General features: G+C 40.2%; 1 protein-coding gene across 1 annotated transcript in view; it reads right to left on the reverse strand.

The window, feature by feature from the left end:
• The window catches only part of sik2b (salt-inducible kinase 2b), a 59,368-nt gene that overhangs the window by 15,812 nt on the left and 23,946 nt on the right, over nt 1-19,610 (reverse strand). The window contains exons 4-6 of the mRNA XM_041805671.1: nt 14,091-14,252; nt 6,045-6,169; nt 2,029-2,152 (exon numbers count right to left, since the gene is read on the reverse strand). Of these exons, the coding sequence (XP_041661605.1) occupies nt 2,029-2,152; nt 6,045-6,169; nt 14,091-14,252 (411 nt within the window). The remainder of the gene's footprint in view (nt 1-2,028; nt 2,153-6,044; nt 6,170-14,090; nt 14,253-19,610) is intronic.

Here is a 19,610-nt window from a genome sequence, read left to right on the forward strand (position 1 = left end):
TTAATGTATGGCAGCTGCCTAGCTCTGTGTCGGAGGCAGAAATCTGCGATCAAATCTACTTTACTTTCTGTCACAAATCACTCTAGTTGTGTTTCCATTACCCTTGGAAATGCACAAAATCTAAATAACGCAATTAAAAAACTGTATTGGAAACCCAGCTTAGGTTGAATAATCTGCTCTGTGTTTTTTTTTGTTTTTGTTTTTTACTTTTGTAGCATTAGTGGGTGGGTGGGATAATTTACTTAGTTTTCCTGCCCAAAACAAAGTTACAAACTTGAAAGTGGTGAAAAAACTAAATCCAAATTCAAATAGCTCTAAGCCTTTTCACATGTTTACAACAATTGAAGTCCAACATATCTAGTATGTTTAGACACCAGTTAGGGACTTGAAGGAATTAATTGCAGCACAACCTGTGATTTAAAGCCTTCAGAAATCAACGAATACCTTTAGTTTCAAAGCTATTGCCCTGCATTGTCACTGCAGGGTTCATCAGACGCTGTCGACATCACTAAACAGGAGATAAAAAAATGACACAAGCAGCTGACGTTCACAAGGCAAGGGGGCTGGAGACTGGTCTTTCCTTGTCCAAATGGGACTCTAATACAGCTCAACTAATTAGTGGATAAATCCATGTTTTTGACAACAGGGAAAAATGTCTTTTCACAAGGATTTATTCAAAGTAAAAACATTAACGTGAATTTTTGATTGCTGAATTAGTTCACACACAAGATCTCAAAAGGCAAACGCTTTGAAGGACATTTGGACACTTTAAAGGATCTTCTTTTGCAGTTTTCAGACATTTTTGAGACTTTATATATTGATCAAAGAAATTGTTGCTGCTTTGATCTACTGTGTGCGAAGTGTCAGCTGCAGATGTCATGTGAAGATAAAGGATTCAAACTCAAGGGCTGGGCTGTTTGTTGTTCTGGATACACATGACTCGAGGCTATCCTGCATTGCTGTCTACTAGGACTGAGCATTATGCAACAGCAGGATGCACATAGGAAAACATCCACGTTTGTTATTAAGTTGGGAGTAGACCACAGCGTGCACAGAGCTAGTGAGAGTTCACTCAGTGGTGCAAGGCTGCGCTGAGCACCAAAGCCTGGACCGGTAAGGAGATGAGATGGACTGTTTCTGGATGGGGAAAATCGGCACACTCTGTTCTCTCTCATTCAGGGAACAGGGGTTGGATGGGGGGGGGGCTGCAGAGGCAGATCTGGATGTCAGTTCGGCCAGGGAGCCGACATTACTCTCCTACATTTCCCAAAACATCCCGATTGTTTTCAGAATTTAAAATAGGATAAAATAAATCAGGTTGACTTGCTAAGCACACCCCCTGTGATGAAAGTGCTACAGATGGGACACAGAGAAACAAGAGGACAGACAGAGGGAGGCACAGAAGGATTGGAAGATGTCTCACAGATAGGGAGTCAAGCAGACAGACAGCGGCAGAGTCTCCTCAGAGACACAGACAGGCAAGCTGCTGGAAGGATTCACTGGCTCTTCCCCAGGTTACATAAACAGCTCCAGCTCTGGACTTAATCTGCTGCCAGCTAGCTCGCTAGCACAGCCGCTAACAGCAGGGCTGCTTTGAGATGGTTAGCCAACCTGACTCACCCTGCAGCCTGCGTGCATGCACATGCATACCCTGACACACGTACACACACCACAGAGGACAATGACAGTGTCTCCTACTGTATCCCCTTCAAATGAACGTAATGTTCTCTCGTTAATGAAATGACCCCCTGACTGGTTTCAGCCGCGAGAGAGTCTGCCAGCAGAACATCCAACAGAGTGTTGACTCAAACACGAGAGCGTGATCTATTCATCTGAGCGCCAGTGTCCCCGCATGGGAATTTTCACGCCATTTTCACCTCAGATCGACTACATGCTGTGATAATAAAGGCTGGTCTCACAAATACACTGCATGCGTGAAAATTTACAGGAATGTGAAGTACTGGAGGGGTGGGGAGGGAGGTAGGGGTTGTTGGCACAGTTTCCTGTCTAATTTTTTTCTCCTCTCACCTTCAGTCATAAAGTAGGGGATGCGAAACCTTCCTTCTAGGACTCTTTGTCGAAGTACAGGCAGAGTGGGCCCATCAAAGGGTAACGCACCACACACAAGCACATACAGCACCACCCCCATACTCTGTAAAAGAAGACACAAAAGAAGACACAGATAAGGGTCAGGGCACCAGGTTAGTCAGTGAGACACTATTTGCATTCACAAATGTATGCAGAAAAAGATAACCCTTCACCTAAATAAAAACACAAACATATAACCTATTTGTAGCTGAAATCTGGTGCTTCTCTCTTTTTTGGCTGTCACGATTATGCAGCTGTTAAAATTGCTGACCTTCTCTATCTTTACATCCTGGCTCCAGACTAGGGTTTCCCTCAAAACCCTTATGTCCAACTGAAAACCAACAGTGACAATGTCTTTGATTTATGCTCTGACAATTTGAACACTCTTATTGTGCACATACAATCTGCTGTTTCTACTGCAGCTTTTCAAACTGCTTTTTGACAGCCTGTGATTTGCATGTAATTTTGTTCAATTGTAATTTTTCTGTGCTTTCTGTTAATTTTCTATGATTATTATTATCTTTGTAATAGAAATATTTTGTGACCTTGAGTTAAACTTTACAAACCTACTTCTTACTTACTGGCACGTGTATAAAGCAGGCTTCAGAGTATGGTTGGGAAATCACCACTATATGACAGGAAAAAAAAGCTGCTGACTTAACCATGAAGATATTTTAAAACATATGTCATTTTAAGAAATCAACTTCCTCATCTAATCTTTCTGGGGTTAGGACTGGTGAGGAAATAATGAATAACACAGCACTCAGGATAAGAGACTGACGAGGGGGCACATCAATTCAGTCAGAGTGGTCAAGTTTAAGATAGCTAATTTTTGATACATGAATATTTTTTAATACTATGTGCTTTTAATAATACAAAATACATTATTTTGACATTTGATGATACACTAAGTTGCAAAACTTTGAGGGAAAAACAGACACTTGCATTTCAACCCAAAAGTGCCATGAATGAGAGAGCAAGACCTCTAAAATAAGAAACACTCAAAACCTCTGCACAGACATGTATGAAGATTCATTCATTTTTTTGATGTATAAGATGTATAAGATGAGCCATTTCCTGCTGCACTGTGTGCCTCTCCTCTCTGCCCTCTGTCACTGCCTCTGTACAACTTTTTCTTTTACTGCTCAGCAGTGTCTGTTATGACCAGATAGAGAGCAAAGGAGAGAGACAGCGATGTCTCCTGGTCCTTAAAAGCTTCACTTTACATCCCGGTCTGCAGACTGATGACAGCCTCACAGATTTACTGACATCCAAAAAGCGGTATAAATATGAAAAAAAACTAGAAGTTACAGAAAGAGAGCAGAATCCTCACAAACACCTCTGGTTTATAAATGATCGTTCAGAAGACGTGTTACATATAGGTATGCAATTTTTTTTCTAAAATCTGATTCATTTAGCTTTAAATCACTATAAACAGGTAACTCGGCACCAGTTGGCTGTTTCATATATCATTTGCATGGACATTTTTCAGATTCATCTGGGAAATCTTCCAGGCAAAGTGTAGGAAGGGCAGGACTTTTCAAAGATATTCTAGGATGTTGATTGGATGAATGTCTTGTCACATTCATGATGGGCCAGTCAGAGTGACAAGACAAAATGAGGTAGCACACACGAGCAGCTCCAATGCTAACCTGAGCTGTGCAGGCCAGTGCTACCATAGAGTTTGAACAGCGAAGCATATCGATGGCTAAAATTAATGCTGTAACCTAACCTCCAATTTCCACGCACAGTGAACGCGGTGCAAACTGCCAGCGAATTGTACTGCGGAGCAAATCACTCTCTCTCTCTAGTCTATCACAGCATTTCCACAGTCGCCGCTACAGACCAGCAGCGGCGTGTGCCTGGACCGACACAGATACGCTGCAGGTCTATTTTCATTGCTGGCCGCTTCCAAACCGCATCAATACCCATCACTCAGAAAGCTCCAGAAGAGAAAGTCACAAGCGTAGAATATCTGGTTCTTTCAAACTACAACACAATGCATGGACTCTCGATCATAAATCATCACTATATCAACATTACGTCTCATCCTGCAGCGACAGCAAAGGGTCACCGAGAGGTCAGTTGGTCACAGAGCTACAATGGCGCCAATGATAAGGAAAATTTAACTTTTAAGGTCATTTAGCTAATGAGTTTTGCATAAAACCACCGATCCTTTAAAAAGCATTAACCTTTTAACTTCCTAATGTTCTCACCCAATGGCGGAAGCATTGTACCAGAAAGGCTGATAAATTAAGCCCCAAAGGTAAAATAGTCTGCCATTGACATACTATTTCTGCATGAACTCAAGGTTCTCCCATGATCTCTGCCTGCTGATCAGGGCTGCGCGCTGAGGCGCCATGCTCTAGACTCACTTCCAGTGGGCGAGGTTACTCGCCTTCAGTTGGACCAAACCCGTGGCGCTTCAGTGCACCGCGCAGTCGTCCTATGTGGAAATTGCAGGTAAGAGAAGCTTTCAGTGTGACTCTTTGCTCTTGTTTCAATCAAGAAATGCAGTCAAAGTCTTATCAAACTGCCGCTTTTCTACAGCTATATCCAAACTAATCACTACCGTAGTGGTAGCCACTGTACACACCAGCTTCTAGTAAAACCCAATCCCACCTGTAAGGATCGCTAACTCATACTGAAGCAGGTCAAGAGAAGAGCGAAAACCTCTTTTCTGTCAAGATTTCAGTGCAGTTCTTTGCATTCTATTTGATAAAGAAATGTGGTCCAGTTCAGCTAGAACTGCTGCTACACTATAGCTACATTCAAGCTAACCACTACACTTGAAACAGCCATTGCTATCGCCTCACAGTACAACTTAACCTCACCCATAGATAATGCCACGTTTTCATCAAATGATGCAGATTGGTCTGATTCGGTTTGTTTGTTTGGCACAAATGTTGTGGATTGGCTTTTGAAGATGAATTTTCCTAACGACAGTCTAGGGAATAAATCTGTTTTGCAAGATTAATAAACAGGGTGCAAAATTTTAATTAAGGTGTTATAGGTGTCCAGGAAAACCTTCTTTGTTGTCGTGGTATCAAAACATGTTTGATTTCAACTAGTATAATATGGACATTCAAAATTCTAGTAAAATGAAAGCTCTAATCAAGATACTTATTCAAGTATCAGACTAGCTAATTTGGTCACATATATCGGCAAGTACTCAGTGCAAAGATCATATAGCTTAATTCATTAGCCCCACAAAGCTATTGAAACTTGAATACTTTTTGGTAAAACAAGTTTTAAAATGGTAAATCTCCATTACATTAGTAATTGTGGAGATCAAAACACCAAATCCTTAAAAAAAAAACTCCAGTCATATGTAGCTTGAAGACAGTGACATGCCTATGCTATACAAAAACATTGACATTATTTCAGAAATTTCTGGCAATTTTTGTTATTTTAAAAGTGAACATCCTTAATTATGGTTGCCAATAAACACTTATTATTATTGTCATGGTACAGAAACAGGTGTTATTATAATTTCATTTTTACTTTTATAATATCAAAGTTTAAAAAATTGGTAATAAGACAACCCTAATCAAAACAGTTACACACAAAATAATACAAATTGTAACCAAGACGAGAAATTCTATTAGAAAACTAACAAGAGGAAATGATTTGATAATTTCATTTAAATAATAAAGTGTCTGTTAATCACACAGACCCAGAGTGAAGTCTAGTGTCGACTGTGAAATTATTCAAACCAACCAAAATGTCTGTAAACAGTGTTTTTTAACAGAAATATGCACATTTGCTTGAATAAAACCGGTGCTGGAGGGAGTACCATCAGTCAGTAGTTAAGTTTAGGTATCAAGCTCCCTACAGGAGGAAAAATTTGCAGTGGAGCATCTATCAGTTCAGTGTTTGCCTTGTACTGTCATTTGGAAAAAAGCTATTCAAAGTAACAAAGAATAATTGCATCCTTATGTAATCACAATTCTTACCCAGATGTCTAGCTGTGGGCCCTCATACTGTTGGCCTTCAAAGACCTCTGGAGCTGCATAAGGTGGGCTGCCGCACCATGTGGCCAAAGGCTCCCCGGGCTGGAAGAAGTTCCCAAATCCAAAATCTACACAGAGACGAAAAAGACACATGGGCGTGGATGGTTAGGGGTAAAGAAAACTTTAAATATAAAAGTTGGTTAAAGCTCTTTCACAATCTGCTGTTCACATGTGGTTGAGAGTAGTTTCCGTAAAAAGCCGCCTCTAACGGTTAGTATCATAAAAAAGGAAGAGGTCAGGCACATGGGGAATATTTACAGAAACACTGCGGTGATTATGCTGAAGTGGTCAAAGTGTGCAAAACAAATGTCCAGAACAAAAGGTGGGTTCTGCCTCTCGTGTCTCCAAAGGGTCTGCAGGTTTTGCATAATACACCATGTGATCCGCATATTTGAACGCTGAGGAAACGGGCCTTTGTATGAGGTAACTCCCCCCTGGAGACTGACATGAGGTCATCAATTCTGTGCTCCGAATTGGCTGCCTGCAGTGACTAACGCTCAGATTTGACTCTTCAGAGGAACAAGACAGAGGATTACAACTTCAAGTTGAAAATATACACACCAAACGCTGAGAAGATCACGTCTGCCTTTCATTAAAATACAACTAAAAGCAGAACTATCTGCAAAATCCCACAAAGCCAACACATGGTCCTGCAATTACTCAAACCTTTTTTTCTATTAGTTTATATCATTTTCCCTCTATACCTCCATTTTCCTGGAACTTTTGGCCCTAAATGATCCTTTCTCTCCTCTATTTGTAGACTTTTATTAACACAAAGACTGATTTAGGCATATAAATCAATTATTGTATCAACAGGAAGTTGATTTTCCTCAACACTTGACTCATCCTTTTTGGTGGTTGTAGCCTCAAACATGAGGATTTGATGGTTTTCTCTGCCTGATAATCATCATTTCTACAGTTTCCTAAACTTACACTGGCTGTTTTTAAAATAACATTGGAAGAAAAATAATTACATAAGGAAAATAATCCCATGCTCAGTTAGTTCATTATCAGTAGGACCCTGTGATGGTGTCATGGGACCAGACAGCTACAGGAACACAATCAAGCTCACTTAACCCAACAACACCCACCCTTTTTCCATCATTTAAAACAGTTACATAAACACAGAAAATGTAATGCAAAACAAATAAATACTCCTGATAAAAAATAAATCTGTGTTACATAATGGGGCTGGAAGTGATGTGGGTCCACAAACAAAGAGGCACACACTCACGCAGTTTATGAAAGAGACAGTAACCTTTTCCTTTGTTCTAAACATCATAATCCTTTACAGTCGACAACAGACAATCTACATCCGCTCTGCATGTCATTTTGAACAAACAAAAAAACAGCTGACACAAACATACAGTTGCATAAAGCTGCATTTTATATTTACCATCATTCTACCTGTATACTACTATATTAGACATGCACTTTATGAAAAAAAAACATGTAATGTGTGATAACACTGTTAATTTTTACCATTTTAACAATAATGCAATGGATAAACAAAAAATAACAAGTACATATTAGCAATTACAAACAGTTTTCATGGTCTGCCAGTCTTCATATCATTACCTGGGTTTGCATGAATCTCTGGTATTAAAATACATCCCTAATTTTTTTTTACAATTCTAATTGCAATAATTAGTCAGATCTGTTGACTGAAATCTACCGCAGATTTGGGCCTGTGTATGGGGCGATGGGTTCACTGAGAAAGACAGTGTCTCATTCTCAGTATCTGAGCATTCAGACGAAAGTCAGAGTCTTTTAGTCCTTGCGGTCTTACATTAAACTCTTGTGAGGCCTGGATGTTGACTGATGATCAGAGGCGCCAACTGAACTCCTTTGTGACAACTTCTCTTCGGCAGATCTTTGGGTATCGTTGGCTAGACCGTGTATCTAATGCTGACGTGTTCAGGAGAGCGGGGATGTTAAGAGCTAGCTGCCTGATACGGTAATGGCTATTGCACCTTCACAGGCCTCTTGAACGCTTTCCTGGGCCTGAACCAGTTCACCCCATACTAGGTGCCCAGAGCCCAGTGGGCTGGTTCAGGCACCGGGGGAGGTGGCTGCATGCATCGTGGAGGGGGCAGCTGGGAGGATACCTGGATAGGGGCCTGGCTGGGGCCTGGGACCAAGGTTGTCACAGCAAAGTCCAGAATTTTGTCTAAAACAGCTAAAACTATTGGGAAATGGTCTGTACATAGCACTTTTCCAGGGTTCAGACAACTCACAGTGCTTCATACCTCATGTTGTTGACATATATGGCACAATATTGATAGATGGATCTGTTTTACTGATAAGCCCCCTTTTAATTTCAAAAGAGTGGGCTGAATTCAAGAAAGGTACGTAGATAATGATAATTAGGATAAAGAATCCAAGCTGCATGCTGCATTACTTTTCTGAACCACACAGGTGCAGAAAAGTCTCCTTTAGGGGGTAATACATGGAGGAATCAGGAGAGATTAGCTCAGTGCAAACTCCAAGTGAAAAGGAAAATAACAGATCTGACACTGAACACGTGAGTTCAAGTATTCAATCCATTTAATCACTGCGGCGCAGGCAGGCAGGCAGGCAGGCAGGCAGAGGCAGGTGTGTCGTGGAAATAAAGCCACTGTGGGGTTTATAAAAGAGTCTGTGTACTGTCTGATGCAGCTGTGAAGGTGAGATGTGAGATGCAGTCACAGCAGAGCGATGGAGCCATGCACTCGCTTTACCATCAGGAGCTGTGACCCATTTCATGGAGCTGAATACTGAGCAGACTGGTTGACGTCAAACGCTCCTGCAAGCTGCGGGCTACCAACAGCACTCATAGCTCAACAGCAAGGGCGAGGAGGGAGACGGTGTGTGTCACACCCAACAGAATTAGCATAATATTAGCCTAAACATGTCATGCTAGAATACTATCATGCTTGCGGCTTATAAACGTCTGAGTGAGCATTGATATGACAGGTGTGTGAGTGATAGAGGGACAGTATCCAGCAGTCAGAAACGGTAGCTTGTCATTTCTAATAAAGCAGAAGTATTGATGCAGCTGCAGCTCAGGATGCAAGGCCCAAGATTATCTTTCCCCTCCTCTCCTTTCTTCTCACTTCTACTTTTGACACCTTTACTAGCACCTTAAAACTTTTTCCCCTTGTTTTCCTTAGGTTTCCCCAAACTTCTCAGAAAAAAGGAACCCCTCAATATGAAACTAAAAAATGGCTCATTAAACACAGCTATGCAGAACATTTGGTTGCTTTGCAAGTTCAAAACTATTTCACCTGGTATGACCAGTAGCTCACAGGGGGCTTATAAGACAATACTGGATAAATCATTCTGTTGAATGTCTGTTAATGAGTCATTTTGTTGACTTGCAGAGTCTTCTCTTTATGCTTTTTTCAATGAATTTACTAGTATCTAACCAAACTTAGACATGTATAAACATTGGTTGCTATAAAGTAAAAGACAACATTGTTAATAATCCTGATTATGTATTAAATGCCAAGCCTAGGCACATTTTTCTAATGCCTTCGAAAGAGCCCTAAAATATAAAAGGGTCTCTATTACACTTCCGGTCTATCCATTTATTGATAAGCCATGACAAGCTAACTGATTTATGCTGCTACATGGGAACAACAGTTAATTCAGAAAATGGAAACAACTTTAAAATTCTTTGAAAGTCATCCACCAAGGCATGTGAATACTTGAGACCATTAAGTAATGTTCAAAGATAATATAACAGCTACATAAGAATCATACAGGGTTTTTTCCCGTTGAGTTTTAAGTAGGACTATTGGCATGTATGCTGGTGTGCTGGGGTTAGTGTGATTCACGTCAGAAATTCTGAAATCTGTCACTGACAGCCAAAGTTTAATCCCTACTTGAATCTGTGTTTGTGAGGACTTTCTATGCCTTTACGTAACATCTTATGAAAGACAACAATAAACATAATTTTGGGTAAACAGTCACACTATTGCCATTATAACTAACCAGTATTATAGCCTGATATACCATTGGGTATTATATACATAACATATTAAGCTGGATAATATCTACTGTCAATAAAAGTAATGTTGTAATGAATAAAAATCAGTTATGGTTTACATGGTTAAATATTCAGTAGAAATACTGTTCATAGAAGGATACAGTAGATATCTAATTGAATGCTGTTTTTCTGCTCTTCCTACTGGTTTGAAGGGGTTAAAAAAGGTGACGTCATGTACTCCTGATCAAATTTAAAAAACACACTGACAAGGCCCTGATGAGGAACAGCTCATTTTTTGGAGAGCTGAATCTGACAAATAGAACTTTTTTTTCCAATTGTTTCTAGAGATTTAGCTTTGTGCTTTTCTAATTATGGATACTTGATGTCACCAAAACTATTTAAGATCTGACAATTTTTTTTATGCTCCAGACTAAGATCAAGGCATTGGTAAATCCTGATCTACCTTAAAGCTTGCTGGGAATGTCTGTTTGAGGGTCATCAATGCATTGAACATTAGACAGTTCCTCCTGCAAAGATCTTAAAGGAAAGCTTTAAGAAAGCTTAAAGAAAGTCTGCATCTATTCATTTCTAGTATAACATCGTATTACGCAACTCTAGTTTTCACTACAAATTATCACTACAAATCTAATGTGTACACAAAAAATAATTCAAACCTTTTTCCAACAGGTGTTCTTACTCTGAGGGTTGTTTTTATCTTCTACAACATTTAATGAAGCATGAAACACCTTGAGGCTTGGGTGCACATTAAGTAACTTTATTTACTTGGTTGAAATTCCTGCATGATAGTTAGAGGAGTTATAAATTCCTTTTTATCAGTTTGGTGATGATAGACAATGTAATATATAGAAGGCTTTGTTTTTAAAGTTCACAGCCTAAAACACAGAATGTATTTATATTCAGTTAAGTCCCAAGGGGCTGCCTCCTCTGATCCAGCAACCCGCTTTTGTTTTTGTTATTTCTCCTCCTCTCTTTAAATCTTCTTCAATCTGTCAACTTGACCGTGAAGCGGGTTTGAAGTGAAAACATGAAGGGCACCCCCCACTGTTGCTGCTCTCCTCTCCTCTGAGCCTGACCTTTCTTTGACTGACCGCTGCCTGGTTTAACTCCAGACTGACTGACCAGAGGTGGCCTTTTGAGAGCAAGGACACATCACTGGACTACAGGGGAAATATCCAGAACCAGACTGTGGGTACAGCGGAGAGGCAAAGACGTTTTCCATACACATTTTATTGAAGTATTTCATTAAGAAAAACACTGACTTGTGCCAGACTCACTAATGTAAGGATTCACTACATATTGCTATTTAGTTTAATTTTAATTCGATGCTCTGAATGGCTCATTTCTCTTTTTGTACATACTACACAGGTGGAAGGCAGAAGAGAGGCTGAGTTGACTGACAGGTGGGCATGTTTTAGCTGTTTGCCCAGAGGCTTTAGGCCTGAGATACACTTGTATAACTTGTTGTCCACCTTGCGTTTCTGTATACGCCCAGCTGCGTCACAAGCATTCTCATATATTTAATTCCTGTACACAATGTGTTTCTCGAGGATACCTCTAGAGGGCACTGGAGAGAGCTCAGGCCATGTGCAAGTACATGATGTGTGGGATGTAAACTACAAACATGGATAAGATAAGATGTACTTTACTGTACCCAATGGGAAATCTGCCTTGGAGAGTAGTGCTTTTTACACAGCTCAAACATACACTGTAACGTAAACAGAGAAGAGTAGACTACATATGACATGGCCTAAAAAATACAGACACTTGGGGGTAATCATGATGTTAATTCAGTGATCAGAACTAATACAAAATTAATACAAACAATCAGTACTTAAATTACATTGATGACCAGTGGCCAGAGTTAGCAGCTTGTCTTTAAATCTTTCACCAGTTGCGTCTGCTGTTGTACAGACCGTCACCACCTCCTCTGCTTAAATCACACATATGCAAACTGCATCTTGCGACCGCATCTGGTTTACCTTTAAGGATGTACATAGCTGACACATTAACCAACACAGGGGACACAGTAGCCATTATGCCTCCATGTACCCGTAGCTTATGGTAAGCATATCTTTGAGCTAATGCTCCATCAGTTACATCTCTTTGCCTCTTTCTTTTTTTAGATTTATTTTTGCGCTTCTCATGCCTCCATCAGCAGAGGAGGAGAGTGGATAGAAACAAAAACAAGGATGAGAGAGCCAGCAAGAGACACACAGGAAAGCGCCACAGGCCGGACCCGAACCCAGCCAAACTGTGCACGTGGGGCTCGCCCCAAACCATAAGGCCACCCACGCCCCTCTTTGCCTTTTCCTAGGTGGACCTGAAGTTATATAGAGACACAATTTCCAAAAAGGTAACTTCTATTTTTTGGCTTCAAAACTGCTTCAGAAACCCGTGAGTGACATCACTGAGACTATATCTATGTTTATACAGCCCATGTTTAATGTTTAGGCCCCATTTTGAAGAACATATCAATAATGGTTTGAAACTACTTAATAAAAATTTCCAATGATTCCCACAATGCATGTTGATAAGAAACATTTCAACCTACTTTTGGTGTATTTAAAGAAAAACTCAAGATGGTAAAGCAAATAACAAACAGATAAAGATGCTGATAAAAAAAACCTTCGATGAAGCTCTAGATGCAGATTAGCTCAGACTGAACACCATAACAAGATACAGAAAATAATCAGCTCTCCTGCATGTAGCTGAACTGTAATGAATGTAACTTGTGCAGAAATAAGCAAAAGGTACCCAACTTACATTTCATCTACAGTGTTAAGTGTGTACTTGTCTTGATTTAATGCGCCTGTTGACAGACCTGTCAGACTGTCATGAGGGTAAGAAAAGTACAAAATGTACTTTGCTGCTGATGTCCTCCCCAGAGAAGTTTTTTCTCCTCTAATCACAAGCCAGGTAATGTTCTGTTCATTGTCTTCCTGCTTCTTCAAACCTAATATGCCGTGTAGACAATTGGCTCTGAGTCAGACATGTTTGTGAAAATTACTGCTGGAGGTAATAACATCTCCGGGTTATCATCTTGGACCCTTCATAGAAACAGTGGACAAGATGATGCAGGTGATGATGCAGGTGAAACACTAGGTACTCTATCAAATATTGAACAGTTTTTTCTTCTAATTAGCTCTTATGTGATTTGACCTTAAGGAACACATAAAAGCCTCTGAACATGCTGGAGCCTGACTTTAAGGTTAACTAGGATCCTCGTCCTTCTTTTTTTTCTGTTAAATCTGAATAATCGAAGGAGTAAACACTGATTTTATTCTATTATCTGGAGTCCTTCGAGAACTAGAGGCTGCTCTTCCTGGGAAACATCAGTGCTCCAAGTGTGTGGTCTCCTTTCACACCTGTATTTTTAGCCATCCCCATGTGATCAGCTCACCTTAGATGGATTTCAGTATCGGCCTGGAATAAAGCTTGAGATAAACCTTCCTCTTTCACCACCTCCCTCCTTATTGTTCCTCCTTTTTCCTTGCATATGCCACTCTCTAAAGTAGCCAATCCATATCATCATGTCCTTCTCTCCTCCTCCAATTGAACCCCTTCCTTCCCATCCTCCTCCTCCTCCACCAGTGAAACAGCAGTAGGGTGACATTCTCACAAACTGGCTCTAAATGCCAGTTGCTTAATAATCACACTTTGAAGCTTGTTATACAGACCTTCAGCTTTGTCTCAAATCTCTGCCTTAGGGTCTCTTCCTCCTTTTTGTTATTCATCAATAATGTTTGCACCTTAAGACTAAAGCTGGAAAAAGTTTTTAAGCATTTGGTTTCTTGCAGAGAATTGAAAGAATCTATGGTTGCTTTTTAAGCCAAGAGCTACCTCGGCTTGAACCACTGTGCTAACAGCCTCAAGACATTTCTGAAGCACACCAGCTCTGCCATCATGGCAGGCAATGCATCAAAGCAAAATTATTCCATGCAGACATCCAGCACGTCTCATACATAAATGAATCTTAGAGGTCTTCCTGCCCTTGGTACCTGCAATCTTGATGTTCATGTGGCCATCCAGCAGCAGATTCTCCGCCTTCAGGTCCCTGTGGACAATGTTGCGGTTGTGGCAATACTCCACTGCCGACAGGATCTGCCAGAACTTCCTCCTGGCCTCGAGCTCGCTGAGACGGCCATGCTTCGCCAGGTAATCTACGCCAGAGAGAGACAGAGAGATAGGCCATGTGTAATGTTAGAAGTGCATGCTGATTATATTTTATGTTGGCTTATGTAACAGGCCTTAAAACACTGTATCATGTATCATTTTGTGCAGTTGAAAAGAATGCATTAGTGCAGATTTTCATCCCTCTGAGCATCGGCGGTTGTGTTGAAAGGATAATTTACTTTTGATGAGGCACAGGCCAGATGCCAACAGTAGTTTACAGCTGTTCTACATTACAGCATGCTTTGTAAATCAGAGTACGATTTTATAACCCTTTGTACACTTTACAGCAGAGATGGGAGAAGTATATATCGCCAGAAGAGGAAACTGAAGGACGAGACTTCTGAGAAGTGGTCTTCTGCTAAAAAATGACTCGTGTGGGAGGGAGCTGGGCTGGAAGTGGGAGGTTTAATAATGATGCATTTTGTCAGTAAATGATCATAGAGAAGCACATTAACATAAACAACGATAATAGGGAGAAATCATGATATTCATGCCAGCAATTAAACAGAGTTCTTTGACAATTTAGCAAAAATATTTGTCTGATTTATCTCCTTAAACATTAAGACAAGCAGAGTTTGTGCTTGTTTAGAAAGAGCCCTGAAAGTTTATGTTGTCCCTGGGAGGCCAGAGTCATTAATTTCCCTGTCCTTATTCACTAAGCATCCAGATCACTGACCTTTTTCCTCATTGTCTGCTCTCCCAACGACCTCGCTGTTTTTCTAACCTTCACACCCCGCGTTTCATTTTTCAAAGTCAGACTGACACACTATTTTACACATTTCAGGATTTTTTTTTTTTTACATCCCCATGAACTTTGCAGAGTCTGGCGTTTGTTGCTGTCGGCAGGGTTCCTCTTCACACCTCTCTGTTCAGATAGCTCGCAAACCCTTCAATTCACACTCTGTGGCAAACAAGATAGGACACTCTCTGTGATGGCTTTCCATCCAGCTGGCGTGGAAACAGACCAGAGACCGAACCTGATGACAACGCACAACAACCACAACAAACACCAGCAACAGAACATCATAAGTGCAAACAGAGCCTGCAAATGATCTGAATCACAACTATCAGAAGATTCACAAGGTTGATCTCCAGTTTTACAATCACAAAGCTGACAGGGAATACAGGCTGAGTTTGTAATGTAACATTCCTAAACAGTATTTTATCTGGTCTCAATATTTTCAGGAAAACTTGATATTTTTCAATTTTGCCAAGTGAGATCACTGCCACAGATTTATGTGAAGATCATTGTGTTAAAATCTAAAACTAGGCCTCTGTAAGTAGGCAAACAGAAGTCACACTAAGCTCATTTCAGAGGCCATTAACATCAAAAACATTTATTCAACAACTAAACGTGAGATTTATAAAGTAGAGCAATGTACATCCTGAGGCCAGTCACATGCCTTGCGCTGCAACACCTCATCTTAACAACTCTATTGTATCAACACGGCGTGAATCAAAAGGCCAGCTGTGTGTTTGAACAAAGTAAATAAAAAAGGTTCTTCATAACACCATCTTAAACTTTAAGACCTCTCACCAGTAAAAATACCATTTCTTATAGACTTTTTTTGGCCTTGAATGTCAAAAGTCCAATTTAAGACTTCTTAAGATGTTTTAAGAATCTGCAGGAACCCTGTATTTAAGTTTCAGGACAATCTTTGAATAAATCATTTTCTTAGTTTACCTAATTATACTGATTTTTCTGTCAGTGTTACGTATTTTCTTTCATTTAGATAAGCTTTTATTGTCTTTTCCTATCTAGACTTTCAATATTTAACCCTATGTTGAGTGTTTTCTCCTTATGAATTCAATATAAAGTTTCCTCATTTATCAGTACCTGTTTACTTTCTAACCTTTAGTATGGATTTTTAGGTGGGATGGCAAAACATGTCTAAAGAGCTTCAGTTATTTTAAAGCTTTAGTTCAATAGCGCTGATTTGTTAGATAAGGAAGATCTTGCTGTTTCAAGTAACCAAGTATTAAAAATATTGATGATCTCACAATAAAAATGACTAAGAGACGTTAGTTACACTGTTACACCTCAGAGAGATGATGCTGCTCCTTCACTAACAGTGAGTTTGACAAATAGCTAACGTCTGACAGAGCGAGACAACCTGATTAGACAGAGGCTGGTAAATTCCATAGAGACGGCTCTACAGTGACCAGAGCTGCTTTCATGCGACTCTGTTAATCAAAAAACACACCAGTGAGGGGAATGTGTCGAAGATGCTCCAGTATGCACCTGTGAGGAAAACAGATCTTATAGTACAGTATCTGGGGTCTTTAGGTGTTTGTTCCATCAACCAATGGGCTTGTTGCACAGTCAAGCAATAACATGTTACACAAACTAGTTTGATTTCAACGGATTCATTTGTCCTGTACAATATTGAAGAAAGGAGTGAGATAAGAGTGGTTTATCACCAGACACCTGTTTTTTCATAAGAAACTCAGTCAGGACCACTAGTCAAGAAACACATGATTATTGATGTATTTGCTCTTATCGCTGTTATTTATATTCAATGGTGTGGCTGTTCTTGGATCTCCTACAGCCTATGTGGAAAGCATAAAGCATACAAAACACACATTCCTGCTTTTCTAGGTAGAGAAACAGCAAAAAAACCCAGAACAGAGACATCTCTGACAACAGGATGACACTGATTAAGTCAGAGGTAGCATAATGAAGAAGCTGGGGTGGAGGAGGGTTGCAAAAGCAGCTTGCAGAGGAAGCAGCAAAGCGTAGACAGGCTTGAGCACTTTAACTATGGCAGCATGAGTGCAATTAACCAATAGGGAGCCAACAGGTAAACCAGCTGGCTGTCAGCTGATGAGGGCATGAGTGAGCTCAGTCAATCCCAATTATATGGCAGCGCTCAACTCTGCGGCCTGCCTGAACTTACACTGTAGGCCTGATTTATTGTGTCATTATAACATCTAAACACAAAAGGCCATTAAAGTCATAGTGTGTTCATTACTTTTGGGAATTAACGCACATTTATTGTTCGCAGAGTTAGCACACTTTGGAAGCATTATGAAGGGTGTCGAATTGCACTGATGTCCATGCAGTGTGGCCATTTTACAAATTCTTAACACTAGATGAAGACCCAGAGACTGTAGCTGTTTCTTAAATCTGGATTAAACACAGAACTAAACACATTTAACTGACCAAGGAGACTGACCACTAATTTTACAAAAAACATTAAAACTAACAGTAGAAAAAAACACTGTAAAAAAGGGAAAAAAGTAATTTAAAAACACCTTGCTTACATGTGCTGAAAACCACAGCTGTCATCTGTTGGATGCAAACTATGCCGATGCAGCATTGTTTGTTATGTTGGTCAAATACATACACTACAGCCTTGAGGCCACTAGAATCATTACATAAACAAGCACTCAAAATTTTATACAAGAAACCATTCACTTTTCATCACTGCCACATCCTTAAGAAGTGTAGTCTATTCAATTGGGGAAACCTGATTAAATACAAAAACGTCTGTCTAGTGTATAGAATTCTACATGGCTTAGCACCCCCATCTCTATCAGGCTTCTTTAACTTGATCAATGATGCAAATAGAACCACTAGAGGTGCAGCTAGGAGGGACTGCATAATTCCACTCAGAAAAACACATTTGGTCAGACTGTCTTTTCCTACAGAGCATCACATCAGTGGAATTTAATACCACAACCACTTAGACAGTCACCATCCTATCATGCATTCAAACATAATGTTAAGAGATGGTTGGTTGAAGACCAACAATGTCAACACTGATGCTGTGGCTAACCATAGCATTAATTGTACCATTGCTATTGTGACATAATGATTTTTTTGTGAATCATGCTGCAAATGATCATATTATTATTACTTATTTTATTGATTCATATTTTATTCTGCGATGCCTTTTAAAATCTGGCAAAGGGACTGCAGATGAAAATTAGCCTCTTGGCTAACTCGGGTACATTTACATTTGTTTGAATGTTGATTAATGTGCACTGTCCCTTTTCAAATAAAAAAAAGAAAAATAATAATAAATAATAAAAATAAATTCCTTTTCTATACAGCAGCTAACACCATTTCCTGTCACTAACTGTGTAGTCTACATTTAACCATCTTTTTCTAAATATATGTTTATCCCACCTCTTCAAAGTGATTGACATAATTCAACAGAGCTGACTGGTGCTAGTTGTCTCAAGTGACTGTAGCATAAAGACACCTGTGCCTTGAAGATCTAGTCACTGGTCAATCAGTATTCCTGACTACCATTACACCATGAAGACAAAAGAACAACACAAGCAACTCAGAGAGTATTCAAAAGTATAAGTCAGGGGATGGATACAAATTTTTTCCAAAGCACTGCCCCCCCACCCCCCACCACCACCCCTCCATTTTAAACACTAAACTGCTCAACAAACTAAAGGCTGTACACTTCAGATAATCGTAAATCTGTACAGCAGCACTGTGCTGCTGCAGCTTGTAGCAAGTTAGCGACTGAAAAAATAAGCCATTATTGTTTGAGAAATCAGCACTGTAAAGACACACACACAAATGCACACAATGTGGTACGTTGCCCCAGTGGAAGGATGAGTAATCCACTGATACAATGCTGGTGAGGGCAAGGACCTCGACACAGTGAGGCATACAGAGTTGCATTCTGGGAAAGCGAATATGAATCATAGGGGTATTAGGGAACAGCTCAACAAGCAGCGTGTTCCACTTCTGCTGAGAGCCAGCCGACGAGCTAAGTCTCTTAACAGCTGCTCAGGTTTGGAGGGGACAAACATCATGGGTACAAACTGGCCCGTTGGCGAGACCGCTGGCTGGACTTCAGATTGGGGAATGCATGCATGACGATGTGAGTGTCCAGAGGACATGAGACAAACACACACACACACACACACACACGCTGTTACCACACAAGTAAGTGATATCCAACCACTTAAATAAAGCAGCCACATTAAAGTTACGTGTCTGTGGGTGTTGATAGATGTTGGTGTCGGTTCAATACTGACACCCTGAGGGGTTAAAATGGAGCTGAGCCACTTGGAGCCGACCACCGCCCTTTCATCCAAGTCACAAAGATCAGTTACAGACACTGGCTGTTACAGTCAATTTCTTTAACATGTGATTCTTTGAACTGCTCACTGAGGAGGATTTTTTTTGCTTTGCCTTGAAAGAAAGCTCCTAATTGCATTGGTAAAAATTTGGGTTAAAATTGTAGAAAACATCATCATATTCCCATTCAGACACGCACTGCTTGCTTTGTGTTGAATACTGTTGAAAAATCTTATTTATCTCTCAGGCTCGGGATGATCTAACGGAATGCAAGAGATTTTTTGTGCAGTTTTCTGCT

This window comes from Cheilinus undulatus, linkage group 2, assembly GCF_018320785.1.
Source record: "Cheilinus undulatus linkage group 2, ASM1832078v1, whole genome shotgun sequence".
NCBI classification, from domain to species: domain Eukaryota; kingdom Metazoa; phylum Chordata; class Actinopteri; order Labriformes; family Labridae; genus Cheilinus; species Cheilinus undulatus.